Consider the following 14581-nt stretch of genomic DNA (forward strand, 5'->3'; position numbering starts at 1 on the left):
TAACCCAGCAAGAAGCTGGAAATTAAAAATTAAAATGCTTTCCTGTCTGTGCTTGTTTTAGACCCCAGATTCTGTTGTTTGAAACAGATAAGGAGAATCCTTGGCTCATAAAATAACTTTGTTCTCATTTAGGAACTGACGAGAAAACCCTCATCAACATTCTGACAGAGAGGTCGAATGCGCAGCGGCAGCTGATTGCCAAGCAGTACCAAGCAGCATATGAACAGGTAGCATCCCTGAACACAGCAGGCCTTGAGAAGACAGTTGCCCCATGCTCCGTTCTTCCTCTGAGCACCATTCACAGAGCTCTGGCTTTAGACTGAGTGTGGCAGAGTTGCCTGTGCATCCACTCATGAGCCAGGATTCTAAATCCTGCAGGTTTCGGCTTTCACCATCTCAGTGGTTTGGGGTTTCTGTTCCTTCACTGTGGAAAGAAGAATAGTGCTTTAGAGCAGCAGTTCTCAACCTGTGGGTCACCACCCTGTTGGGGTCAAACGACCCATTCTTAGGGGTTGCATATCGGATATTTACATTATGATTCGTAACCATAGTAAAATTGCAGTTATAAAGTAGCAATGAAATAATGTTATGGTTGGGGGTCACCACAACATGAGGAACTATATTAAAGGGTCACAGCATTAGAAAGGTTGAGAACCACTGCCCTACAGTAATGGCTCCAAGCCATCAGTGAGTCCCCTCCCCTCAGCTCACTTGACACGAAGGGAGACTTACCTTTTCTCTTTTTGAGACAGGGTCTTATGTAGCACAGACTGGCCTGGAACCCACAAAGTGACTGACGATTATTTTGAACTCCTCCCTGTGCTCAACCCCTAAGTGTTGGGATTATAGCCAGGAGTCACTAGGCCTGGATTATGTGGTACTGAGGATCAAACCCAGGTCTTTGTTAGTACCAGGCAGGTATTCTACCAACTGAGACATGTCCCTAGTCTCAAGATTTACATTTTGATGACCCCAAGTCAGACTTGGGGTAGATGGTGATGCTAACTCCCAGTGTTTAGAGGTTAGAGGTACTGTTAAGTATCATGTAATATGAAGGACAGTCCTCTCAACATAGAATGACCCGGCCAGCTCTCTGCAAAAAGCAGCTGTAGATAACCTTTCATTTCCCTTTTAATTTTAAAATAGTTATGTAATTAAAGATCAGTAAACCCAACATATGAAAACTCACTAAGTGTCAGGAAATAGCTACATAAGTATCAGAAAATAGCTACATAAGAACAAGAGTGTCTACCATTGACATACAATGTTTGTTGAATAGTGCTCTCTGCTGGAGACTGGAGAATTACTGCTAGGAGATGCAGTTCTTCCCATCTCCTGTGGGGCTAGCCTAGCCTCTCCTATCAGAAACATAATAATAAGTTCAGTTATTGCGAGTGGAACGTGAAAGTGCAGTGACGTGAAGGAGGGTAACTGGTGATGGGCTGGCTCCCTGACCATGGTGAGGAAGTGATGTCAGCAGGGTGCTGCTGCCTGACTGGCTGCTAGGACAATCAGTGCTGTGTCTGACTAGCTCCATCTGCAGATGCTCAGGGCAAGCAGAGGGGAGAACAAATGTAAAGGTCTTGGGCAGCTGGAAGTATGTGGGAGCTAGAACTCCGATATAGCCAGAGCGTGGCATTGATGGGACAGAGGGTGTGGCCTTGTAATACTGGAGCTTTTTAAAAAATATTTCAGGTGCCACTGTGTTTCTCAGCCTAGCTCAAATGATTGTCCCACCCTAGGCTCCCAAGCAGCTAGAAATATACAGCGGTTCATCACCGTGCCTCACTACCAAACATTTTTTTATTTGTGCATTTTGGCATGGGATTTTGCCATGTTGCCAGTCTGCTCTTAAGCTCTTCTATTCAAATGATCCTCCTACTTCAGCATCTCTTCCTCCCAGTGCTGACACTACAGATGCGTGTTGCCGGGCTTAGCTTGAGCTCTGTATTAGCAATTCTCAACCTGTGGGTTTTGACCCCTTAGGCAAACCTCCAACTGCAAAATATTTACACTATGATTCATAACAGTAGCAAAATTACAGTTATGATGTAGCAATGAAGTAATTTTATGGTAGGGGTCATCACAGCATGAGGATCTGAAGTAAAATGTCGTAGCATTAGGACAGGTGAGAACCACGGTTTTATGTCCTCATGCAGAGGCTTGATTTTATTCTACAATAGGGAGCCATTGGAAGTGTTTAGGCAGGGGAATAATATTGTCCAGTTTTTAATACTGAAAGATTATTTGGGAGCCTGGAGATTTAGCTTAATGGTAGAATACTTAGCTAAGATTTCTAGGGCTCTGTGCTCCATCTGCAGCACAATAAAGAAAAGGGAGAGATTATTTTGACTACTGTGGGTCATGAAGTATGGGAAGAAGGAGTCCCAACAGGTATCATCAGACATCACCCCAGAGAGTGTTCTCCAGTCCCTCGGGCATTCTAACTCCTGTATCACACACTCGATATAGAATGCAATAAAGTTGTACTTTATCCTTGAGTACCTTAATTTTATTATCAGGGTGAACATCTTAGGCATAAGCATTGTATCCCAGCTACTTTTAAATGTCTAGCGTTGACTAGGCACCCTGAAGCATGTATTGAAATGAATGAATTGCCACGCCTCTTGGTCAGAACCCCTCCTATACGTGTAGGTGACATGGATGGTCCATTGGCTTTTTTGAGCACTGTAAAGTGTGGAGGAAGAACCAGTCGAGTTTGCAAAGGACAAACAGCCATTGCCCATTGTGTGACAGAATGAGAGCATATAAAATAAGGCTTCTTTGCCATTGGGTTGAGGACAGATGGCAGCAGAATGTAGCATTTAAATATGAAAAAAACTCTGCTGCAGTTAAAAGCCCAGAGAGTGATCCATGGCTCCATCTCATGACCCACTGTGCCCATGGTGGGTGGTGATGGTGACAGTCTGTATCATCAGGACTGCCAGCTTCTCTGCCAGGCCTGAAAATAAAACTGTTCCATATCACTTCTTTGAATATTGGAAATAGAAACCATGTCCCTGCCCTTAGGTGAGAGAGACAGATTTCTTATGTAATGTGTGGAAACAGTCCCAAAGGACACGTGGTCCTGCTCGGAATGCCTAGGATCCACTAAAGGAGACTGACTAGCCCTTGTTCTCCCCTTTCTCTCTGGAGCCCAGCAGGGTCTCTGAGATGCAGGGCACTTTAACAGAGTGTTTACCAGCAAGACTCTCTCCCTGCCTCTCTTACCCAGACTGAGCATCGAGAGCGGCAAGGACCTGGGAGCTCCATTCATTCTGTTTTCCTATTTATCAGTTACTACTTTAATTGTGCATATTTGTGGGTATGGTGTGATGATTTGGTATGTGTACACAATGTGTAATGGGCATGGTACTTGGAGGAACTGCCTTCGGGTACACTTGTAAAGCTTCCTTAGGGCTTTGCAGAAGTCTTGTAAGGAGGGGTACTGTGGAAACTTCACGAGGTGAAGATGAATATCCACTGCGATATTCTCGGCATTCCGGCTATTCCCCGTGGATGAGCCTGCTTTCATCTCATCTTTATACTTGTGTTTCTCTTTGCCTAGTGGCTGCCGAGGAAGAGAAGATAAACATATTTCATGATTTCCTCCTTGCGGTTTTTATTTTAGGAGCTGAAAGATGACTTGAAGGGTGATCTCTCTGGCCACTTTGAGCATGTCATGGTGGCTCTTGTTACTGCACCAGCTGTGTTTGATGCAAAACAACTGAAGAAATCCATGAAGGTAAGGTATTGACTTTCCCCAGATCCCATTGTCAATTAGCGTTCTCTCTTCAGGGCACTTGCTCCAGACTTGTTGGGCTTGGAAGCCATTTTTATTGTCCACTTTAAAGGATGCAGTGATTCTGGGGAGCTCTGTGTAACCAGGAGTCCAGATGTCCCTGGGCTGCATGGATGGTCACATTTTTCTGTTTTGTGACTACTCAGTCTCTCTTTCTTTTCTTTGATCGAATGTAAATACCATAATCCATCCATTACTTAGGCCCTATGCCTTGTATTAATCTTAGCCCCTTGTTTTCTTTTGCCCTTCAGAAGCCCCAAATCTTTGACCAAATCTGTGTGCTCTGCTGTAAAGTCTACTGCATCAAGCATATCTCAGAGAGCAGCAGGATGGAAGCCGGTATCTCCATCCATAGCTGCCACCTGCATCTCTTGGTTGCGCTGTATCAGTATCCTAAGTAGGTCCCTTCATCTCCATTTCTGCCCATTCTGGAACTATTATCTATGGCCAAAATTACTTTTGTAAAGATGTTTTCAAGTGAGGTGATGTGATTCGCCTCCCTAAATCTCCAGTGAACACTTAAACCCCAGACTCCTTATCACCTTCATCATGCAACAGAGTCTGAGTGTCTATGACTTTTTTTTAATTCTTCCAGCCATTCTCCAGAGAAATGGAACTATTAGGCAGAACATATATATGTAAATATATATGTGTAAATATATATGTGTGTAAATATATATAAATATATACACATATATAATAATTTATATATATATATATAAATATATATATATATATATATATATATATATATATATATATATATAGAGAGAGAGAGAGAGAGAGAGAGAGAGAGAGAGAGAGAGAGAGAGATTTGCTGTAAGGAGCGAGGTGTGCTTTGTGAGTCTGGGTGGTGAGGCCACAGTCACAGGGCAGGTAGTCAGGGCAGATGGAGCCGGCAGGCAGCAGTGTCTGAAGCTGCTGCCCACAGGCACAGCCTATTCTTTAAGGAAGGCTTGCCTTTGCTCTTATGGCCTTTCAACAGAATGAAGCTGCTCCAAACAGAGTGCAGAGTATCGGAAGTGTGTCCCACTTGAAATCAATTTAAAATGGACTTTAATTCTAGTTATAATGTACCTTCACAGAAACACACAGATTAGACTGGATAACCAGGGGCTGTAGTCTGATCAAGCTGACACATAGAGCTGAACATCACACCCCTCTCATCCGCATTCACTGGAGCTTGCTTCAAGGGCCTCTTCTCTGCTTCCTGAGCATTCTGAGCGACCTTGTTTTAGAATCCTCATTCATGATGTCCCATCTCAATTCCTTCTCTGCAGACATTACACATTCATTTACTCAACTTTACTGCTATTGTCTTTTTGTGTAACTTTCACTTGTGTTTACTTTGTGAGGAGTTTACCCATATGCCAGAAGTTTTTGGATGTTTTATTCTGAGATATCTTTTTCTTCTAGGCAACTTCCCCTTCTGGCATAGGAACAGTTTGCTCATTTTCAGTGAGGGTCATCTCAATGCAGCGTGGCTCAGATATAAGCTAACCTGAGCCTGTGAACTCTGGGAGTATGGGGACTCTGATGCTTTGTTCAGCTGGATATGCTGAATGATCGGAGAAGCGTCACCTAGAATCTGAATCTTAGCATACACTCTGTACCTTTCGGGCCACTGAGCTTGTGTCTCGCTTCACTTCTTCCTGGACACGCCTATCTCAGTTTGAATAAAGTAGCAATGGGATAGTTCCCTTTGTGTGTGTGTTGGGGGGAAGGGGGATGACAAGACAAAGCAAAGCAAGGCCTTACAGTGTAAGCCAGGTGGCCTTGAACTCATAAGCCTCCTGCCTCACCTTTCCAACTGCGGGAATCACAAGCATCCGTGCACATGTCGCTTCTACAAAGCGGCATCTCCCACACACTCAGAAGGCAGATGTGCACTGGCGGCCCAAGCGGTCTTGGTGACAGATAGTCTTTAAGATTTGAACCTCTTTCTTGACTTTGATTCTGTGGGGTTTTTCTGAAGTGAGTGAGCGATGAGTCAGGCACACCTGGCTGTTGCCAGGTAACTGTGAGATGGAGCCTAGACAAAATGCTAGCACCAACAATTATTAGAAAATGTTCTCTTCGGTTAAGAAGAAACCCACAGAAAGGATTTCAGAATAAGAATGGTGATAGTCTCATTATCAAGGACCCTTCCATCTTAGGCTCTCCCATCTTAGCTAAAGTTGACAACCCTGTTGCAGTGAGTTTGTTGCTATGGGACCGCTTTGGTCCCAGCAGATCACATACACATACCTGCCCAGGAGCTATCTTTGGATCTGAGAATGAAAGACACACACATTAGCTTATTTTTTAAAATGCCTTGACTACCTCAAAGGCTGGGCACTCCTAAACCTTCCCTTGCTACCCCAGGTACAAATGGGGAAGTGGCCAGTGGCCACTTACCCAGATTTTTACATAGCTCATTGGTTCTCTCTCTCCTGCCTCTCTCTTCTTCTATCACCCTCTTCATTCTGGCTATCCTTCTTGTCCTCACTCCTGTGTCCTAGTCCACGAAACTCTAAGGAGTGTGTCAGGTCTCCCTTGCTCAACCATTAGCCACTGACATCTTTATTGATCAATCAAAAACCAACTGGGGACAAGGACCTTTAGCATTTGGACACACAGATTTCCAATTGAATCAAAGCATTAGAACCAATCTTCAATAAAACTCTAGTCATTTAAAAAGCACAAAAGATGAGGAAGGTTTTACAGCCTCTCTATAAGGGCATGCCTAGAATGTGCCTGCCTATGATTATTCTGTGCATATCCATTAGTTAGAATTTAGTTGTATGGATTGATTGAGTGGCAGTCATCCTGGCCACAATTGAATCTGTTTATAAATTTCATTGGCTTTATTTGATCAAGTTCTAGTGCAAATAGCTTCACAAGGTGAGTCAGTGACCTTGATATAAATGAGGCTTAGAGGTAGCTGGGCTCCAAGCCAACAAGGCCTATGACAACATTTACTGAAGAGTTGAAAACCTCTGTGCATGAGAAGGCTGGGAGATGCTAACCAACCCTGCCCAGAGATGCAAGGATGAATGTATCCAAAATTGCTGCGGAGTCCCTTCTAAACAGAGTGCTACATCAGCTTCCTGGGCTAATCCTCTTAGACCATCACTTCCGATCTTTAGTGGCAGGCAATTTTCCCTTATACTCTTCCTCCCTAGAATTATTTTTGACTATTTTCACAGTAGAATGGAATACTTTCTTGAAAAAACCTGATGTCAGTTTACTCCAGATGACTTGTTATTTTAATTCTAAAATGCATGGAAAATCAGAAACCTAGTGTCGAGCAGTATGAGGTCCTACACTGATTTACTTAGAGCTGTTCTTTCATCCGAACAAAATGAGATATTAAGACTGAAAAGCATGAAATTAATTTTTTAAGTGCTCTAAAGATAAGATTTCTTTTTCCTTTATCAGGGAACTGGCACAGATGAAGATGCCCTGATTGAAATCTTAACAACCAGGACAAGTAGGCAGATGAAGGAGATCTCGCAGGCCTATTATACAGGTAGCCTTGTTTTCTTCTAGTCTTTACCACTGATCACAAGTGTGAGCCAAGCGGTTCTCCTAGCATCTCACCTATCATGAGCATCTTGAGAAGGCAGGAAGTAGGGAAACAAAAATGCATTCTACCATGAACTGTGCATTTTCAGGGCAAGTTAGAATGGGATCTGCCATATAACAATGGTGTTACTATCTTGTGTTTGTAGCACCCTCAATTCAGAGGGCTCTGCCCTCAATATTCACTTAATTGAATCAACCATTTTCATCAATATCATAGTCTCAAATCATTGTGCACTTCTATCATAAGCTAAAAACCACCCAGATTCATGATTTGGGTTGTGAGAAGTTTGGTAAGTCATTTAGAGTTGGTGTCTGTTAGCTGTGTAAAAATTAGAATGTCCTCACTATGTAATTCAAACTCTTCTCAGGAGTAGTATGATCTCATAGGTGATCCTCAGCCACTACACTTCAGGCTCAGACACAAGCTCAGACATTCCTAGGCCTCAAATACCTCTAACCAGTTGCCTGTAATCCAGGATTCTCACTGCACACTCAAGTTCAGTAGCTCAGCAGAAGACTAACAGAAGTCACGAAAGTACATTATTCCCAATGACCATTTTGTTATAAAGGAAGTGACTAATGGACAGCCAAATGACAAGACACACACACACGCGCGCGCACACACACACACACACACACATACACATACACACAGAGGACAAAACACACACACAGACACACACACACACAGACACACACACACAGACACGCACACACACAGGGAGTGGGGTACATCTGAGAGCTCCAATCTGAAGCTTCTACCCTGCTGGTACATTAATGAGTAATCGCCGCCATGTTACCATGTTCACTTGAATATCAGTAGCCACTGTTTTTAATCCGGGTTTGTCACTGAGATATGATTGATTGAGTCATTGTCCATGTGATTGAGCTCATCTCATAGCCTGTCCTCACAGGTTGGTATGACTATGACAGGTTGGTATGAGCTTAACTCTCTAATATCAGGGCTGTCTAATCTTACTGCTTTCTATTCTTGGTCATCTTGTTAGAAAAACTAGAAGAATACTGTGAATAAGAGGCTCAATTATCAGAGAGAGAGAGATTCGCAGGATTTGTCCCAAATATCAACTCAATTCTGAATCACATAACATCCACAAATTTTTGAAGGACCTCCATGGTGCCATGTTTTCTAAATTTGCATTTCTAGGAGATCTACTTGTGTTATAAAAACCCATAGAAATGGGAATCCTGGACCCCAGATGGGTATTAGAAAGGTTATTTTTTAGAAATTCTCATTAAATGATAGATACCTAAATAATAGGTGACTAATTTGTTACTGATGTATGAATTAGGGCTCAGTCAGAAAACCACAAACAATACTAGGCATTTTAACAGAGAGAGTTTAATAGAGATAACTGCATCAATACTTTAGAAAAAGAACAGAATGGAAGATAGATGGTAATACACCAAATACTTCCAAAGTTAAGAGTTCAATGGCACAGATGTTAGGGTTATTTGAAACTGTAAGTTCAGGAGGAGGAAATTACCTGCCCGGTGTTGGTACACCAGGAACTCTAAGGAAGCGTTCAGATTTCTAGGAGGAAGATCTTGCCTGTCTGGAGCTGGCACCTCTGTTGTTCTGCAAGTAACTTGCTACAGAGGCCACAGCTATCTCTCAGGGCGGAACATACAGCGAAGGCAGGAGGTCACATGCACTTCTTCCCTCTCCCTGCCCACTGGTCTCCACTCACTCCCAGCTAGAAACTTAGCAGGAAGCATATGAACTTGAAGTAGATGAGAGAACTGGTTAGTAAAAGGCACAGGGGGGTACATAATTAGTGTTTAGAATATTGGATTAAAGTTTTGGGCTCGCAAGATGACTCCAGTGTGTAAAGCCACATTCCTCCAAGCCTAGAAATGTGGTTTACATTTCTAGGTACCCACATAGTAGCAAAAGAGGACTTACTCCAAAAGCTGTCCTTGGACCCCCAATGCATGGGCTGTGGCATACACAAACACATGTGTGTGTGCATACACACACACACACACACACACACACACACACAAATATAATAAAGGGTATAAAGTTATTGTGAGTAAAAAATACTTTCAGAGTCATATCTATTAAAGGAGGTCATCAATTTGGCCTTCATAAAAGCAAGGAGCTGTCCCATTTATGCAGTGACACAATAGTCTAAATAAACAACTAGGAACTAAGCTTTTCCCAGGATTCTAAGGTTACTGGTGTATGAAAGAATGCTAATCAGAGACCATGAACTCCTAAGTCCTGCTTCAGGCTCCTTCCTTTTGCAACACCAACCTCATTCCCTTACCCTGATATGCTTCAAAATGCAAAAGGTACTTACCAACCACTTGGAATCATTTTTGCCTACTTCCTTTTTGTAATAATTATTGGTATGTATCGGTTGCACATCTTAATGAGCTTCATTGTCATGTTTGCATACATACATGTGTGTGTTGGCATGTTTGCATACATGTGTGTGTTGGGCAGGAATCATGGCCACTCTTCCTTCTATTATCTGCATTTTAACTTTTTTTATTGGTCCAACTTCTTGCAAAATATGTGGTGAAGAAGGAAGCCAGAGGAGACTTCATGGCATGAATATTTAGTCTTTTCTAAATAATTCTAAAATTGCAAAATTCTTTTGACTTGTTTTCAGATTAAAATTTCTTCTCTAAATAGAGTGTAGAGTGGGACAACAATATGGTAGGTATAAATTATCACCATTGAGATAAATAATTTATATCTCTGGTTTTTTTATCTGTATTAATTTCTTCATAAATGATAGATTTCAATAAAGAGAGTCATTAAACTGTGCTGAGAATATTTTTGCTGTGATGTGATCTATCACTTTCTGTAATTATCTTCTATTGACTTAAAGATGGTTATGCATGTGTGAAGTTTGTATGGGTTATTGAAAAGGGTGTCGCTAGGATTCCTATTGACACCTGCGTCGCCTCCATCCAGATGTGCATTACCAGCAAGGGAATCAGTACTCCAGAGGAGCAGAGTAGAAAAGTTAAGTTGTAGGTGGGACAGGAACCGTGCTCAGTGGTTAGTGCTCTTGCCTAACATGTACAAGACCCTGGCCTCAGTCCCCAAAACTACAAAATATTAAGAATAAATGTCAAAGCTGGGGAAATGGCTCAGAGTTTGAGAGAATTTGCAGCTCTTACAGGGAACCCGGGCTCAGGCCTCAGCACCCACATGTGATCAAGAACTTAGTACCTGGGCTGTGCCTAGCTCACAGGACACCAAGGACACAGCTTTGGGCTGTTTGAATGACCTCTGTTAAAGGTTACAACTCTTCATATGAAGGAAGAGTTCACGTGGAAACCTAAAGCCAGCTAGTAGATTCCTGTCCTGGGTACTCTTCAGAGCCATGGCAGATGAAATGAACCACAATTTGATCCAGAACCACAGTTCTTCCTGCTGTTGGCCTCTCACGCCACCCAGAGCAATGCCTCCATCCCACACTGGCAGAGCATCAGGAAGTCAAACAGAAGGGACATTCAGCCACTCCCCTCTGCTCCGCAGTGCTCTGTTTTAGTTCCTCAGGACTTAATCGCGTTCTTATTTGGTTTCAGTGTATAAGAAGAGCCTCGGGGATGCCATTAGTTCTGAAACGTCTGGAGACTTCCGGAAAGCTCTGCTGACCTTGGCAGATGTAAGGTTTCACTGTTTGCTGTCTGCTTCCCCTTGCTTTCAGGGCGTTCACAGAACTTAGGACCATGAGATTTTCATTTTCCGTGAAGTGATTTGTTCACATGGCATTTGCATTAGCGTTATCAATAAGACATTTAACCAAGATCACAGCAGAAGCATAGCTGCTGATCTAGCCACAACAAAAAGCCTTGGTTGGTTCAGATCCGGCTACAGATTACAAGTGTTTCCACTGAGATTCGCAGTATGCACGTCTGACGCACCGCCCACCTAAACTCACAGTTGCTTACTTTCCACCTCGTTTGCATCTTTAAAACATGCAGAATTCTTCTGGGCTCCAGAGAATACTCATTTTGCTTAAATTAAATTTAAGCTAAATTAAATTAAGTGAGAAGAAGATATAGTACTATTCTCAGAACTGGTTAGTAAAGCCAGGGAAAATATTATCTGTTTCAGGACCTTGTCCCCAATACCTTGGAAGTGACATTATGTGAGCATATGAGGTCACTGCTCACTTTACGTGGAAGGTTTATGATTGCAGTAATCTCAGGAGACCAGGCAGGGAACTGCAGCCGCTAAAGGCACTTGCCAATAACTCTGTCAACTGGGGTCCAATTCCTGGAAGCCACATAAAAGTGGATAGAGGGAGAGATTTGCCTCCATAGGGTAATCCTCTGACCTCCACACTTACACTATGGCGCTCCCACCAACCACATACATACTAATGTGTAATAAATAGTATGTATTTTTTTTTTAAAGATGCTAACTTCAAGGCTGGAGAAGTGGCTCAGCAGTTAAGTGGCTGCTCTTCAGAGACCAAAGGTCGGAGTCTCACCCTCCCATGTTGGCTCACAATCTCTCTTCAGGCATGTGTGTATGGGGTACCAGGCACACATCCACACATGCATGCTAAATACCCACACACATAAAAAAAAACCAAGGTGGTAAAGTCAAGGATGTGATTTATTAGCAGGCTTGAGTAAGAGAGGACGTGATTAAAATCCCTGACTTCCTGCAGCTGATTTACACAGCACCCGATGTGTAGGAAAATCCCGAGAGGCACACACAGCATGTCGGCTGAGGCAGCGCTTGGAAAGTGAGGCATTAGGCAGCTTAGTCCACCCTCATTATAGCTCCAGGTGCTTTAACTGCTGATAGCCTCTGAAAGGTTGAAACTACACACCCAACCATGTGAAGGGCGGCAGCAGACATGGCCTCCGCGGAGTATGTGCTGCTGTGCATCCTCGTGTGTTTGACGCGAGCTCACCCACTGTACACGGGAAGAATAGCACTCCAGGGCTGGTTTTGGATCAAGCATAACTGGACCCTCCTGCTGCCTCACGGCTTTCTGTATCTGAACAACTTACTTTAAGCTTTCAGGAATCTGTGCTCATACCTGTGAAACTGCACTCTAAATAGATATTAGCCCCTTGAGGTGTTGTGAAGACTGGGAGAGAATAAGAGTGCCAGCTGCATAGAAATCAGTACGTTACGGTCCACTCAAGTCGTCTATGGATTTTAGCAGATCTATGAATGGGCCTTCCATTACAGTTTCATGTAGAATTGTTCCACTTCTCCAGGAAGCCTGTCTTCTGCCTATTTATATCACCCTTTTCCTCTCTTTCAGAAACCACCCTTATTCATCTGCTTCTAGTCTGCCTCATGTGTTGTGTCCAGTAGCTGAAGTCACTCGCCATGCAGTCTCTTCAGACTGGCTTTCAGCATTAACCCATCTGCTGTTCTGTGGGGTCAGGACACTGACTTATGATAGTGGCACTTTAGTTTTTTTTTTTTTTTTTTTTTTTTTTTTTTTTTTTTTTTTGAATGAGTAAGTTTCTTATAGTAAGGAATAGTAAAAGAACTATCAAAAATAGCTGTAGAAGGATAGAGCAGCTCCGTCAACTGGGCCACTGGCAGCATCTAGCACAAACCACTGCAGTATCTCAGCTGAAAGAGTAACAAAACGTAGCACCATCCATCAAACTGCTGATTACAAAGATCCCACAGTGGTTAAGTGGGGAAACCCAGTTAGAACAGAGATTGTCCAGTGAAGCTCTAGAATAAGAGTCATAGGTGGAGCACAGTGTGCCTGCTGGTGAGGCTGAGCACAGTGTGCCTGCTGGTGAGGCTGAGCACAGTGTGCCTGCTGGTGAGGCTTCCAAGTAAAAGAACCATCAGTGAGTAGCAAAGATAGAGAACATCATCAAACCAACACTTATAACCATCTATCAGAAATGACCAGATGCCCTGCTCAGTTCCAGGCAGGGCAGTATTCTCTCTACAGTGAGCTTCTGCCTTCCCATCGTAGACATTGTACTATTATGATATTGTAATATGATAAGCAATTGTCACTGCAGATGGAGATAGGTTGTTTCCTAGCTGTTTTCAAGGACAGTGTGCTTTAGTACTCTTAGCTGCTAGCTGCTTTGCCTTCTCTTGGTTACAGTGTCAGGCGGCTAGCCTGACCCAGGACAAGGGCATCTGAAGGACATGTGACATAAACATGCTTAAGCCTGAACTTGGAAGGTCAGTCCTGTTTCCAGAGCCAATTGCTTAGTTGTATCAAAAAACATATGTCATTTTACCAGCGTAATGGATATTGCATATGCCTGTGATGTTTCTCCATATTTTTTTCACAACTAGCAGGTCAGCTTGTGCCTATTTTTACTGAATAATATTTTGGTGTATAAACTGTTTAACAGTTGAAGGGCATCTTGGTTGCTCCAAAGCTTTGTCGGTTATAAATAAAATTCAGTTAAATATTTATGTGCAAGGTTTTGTATGGACATGTGTCCATGTTACTTAGATAAATGTCAAAGAGCAGAATTGCTGGATCACACTGTAAGAATAGACCTAGCAATGTGAGAAACTGCTGGAAGGTCTCTCAGAGTCCACGTACCATTTTACATCTCCATGAGCAATGAAAGAAGAGTTCCTATTGTTTCTGCTCTTTCCCAGCATTTGGAGTTGTCAGTGTTTTGGAGTTTAATCATGTTAACAGGTCCTGATTAAGTCCCCAGGGCATGATGAAAACCATCTTTCTATGTTTTCTTGCTGTCTAAACATCTTCTCTGGTGAGAAGTCTCCTTAGATAATTTACTCTCTTTTAAAATTGGGTTGTTTATTATCTTCTTCTGAGCCTCAAAAGTTCTTTATATTTGTTGATTATTCATCTTTTATCAAACGTGTTTTGTAAATATTTTCTGTCTGCGCTTTGTCTTTTCATTCTAACGCTTTTGAGTTTCCAGAGGAGGTTGAGACCCTACATTGTATGTATGCCCTGCTACACTGACTGACTATCAATGGCAGAGGCAGACTCAGAGCCAAGAGAGCCCGATTTGTCTCTGCTACATAGTCTGCATGGAAAAAAACCACTGTGTCCTTGAAGGGCTGACCTTGCTTTTATCAAACCTATTGCTGTAGGGTAGAAGAGATGAAAGCCTAAAAGTGGATGAACATCTGGCCAAAAAAGATGCTCAGGTGAGTAACTGTCAGGAGAACGGTTCTTTTACATACACACCACCACCATCACCACCACCACAACCACCTCCACCTCCTCCTCCTCCTCC

At 42.8% G+C, this 14581-nt stretch overlaps 1 protein-coding gene across 1 annotated transcript in view; it reads left to right on the forward strand.

The window, feature by feature from the left end:
- The window catches only part of Anxa3 (annexin A3), a 48368-nt gene that overhangs the window by 16921 nt on the left and 16866 nt on the right, over positions 1 to 14581 (forward strand). The window contains exons 4-8 of the mRNA XM_031391224.1: positions 133 to 227; positions 3632 to 3745; positions 7223 to 7313; positions 10937 to 11016; positions 14436 to 14492. Of these exons, the coding sequence (XP_031247084.1) occupies positions 133 to 227; positions 3632 to 3745; positions 7223 to 7313; positions 10937 to 11016; positions 14436 to 14492 (437 nt within the window). The remainder of the gene's footprint in view (positions 1 to 132; positions 228 to 3631; positions 3746 to 7222; positions 7314 to 10936; positions 11017 to 14435; positions 14493 to 14581) is intronic.

The sequence above is a fragment of the Mastomys coucha genome, unplaced genomic scaffold (assembly GCF_008632895.1).
Source record: "Mastomys coucha isolate ucsf_1 unplaced genomic scaffold, UCSF_Mcou_1 pScaffold22, whole genome shotgun sequence".
NCBI lineage: Eukaryota > Metazoa > Chordata > Mammalia > Rodentia > Muridae > Mastomys > Mastomys coucha.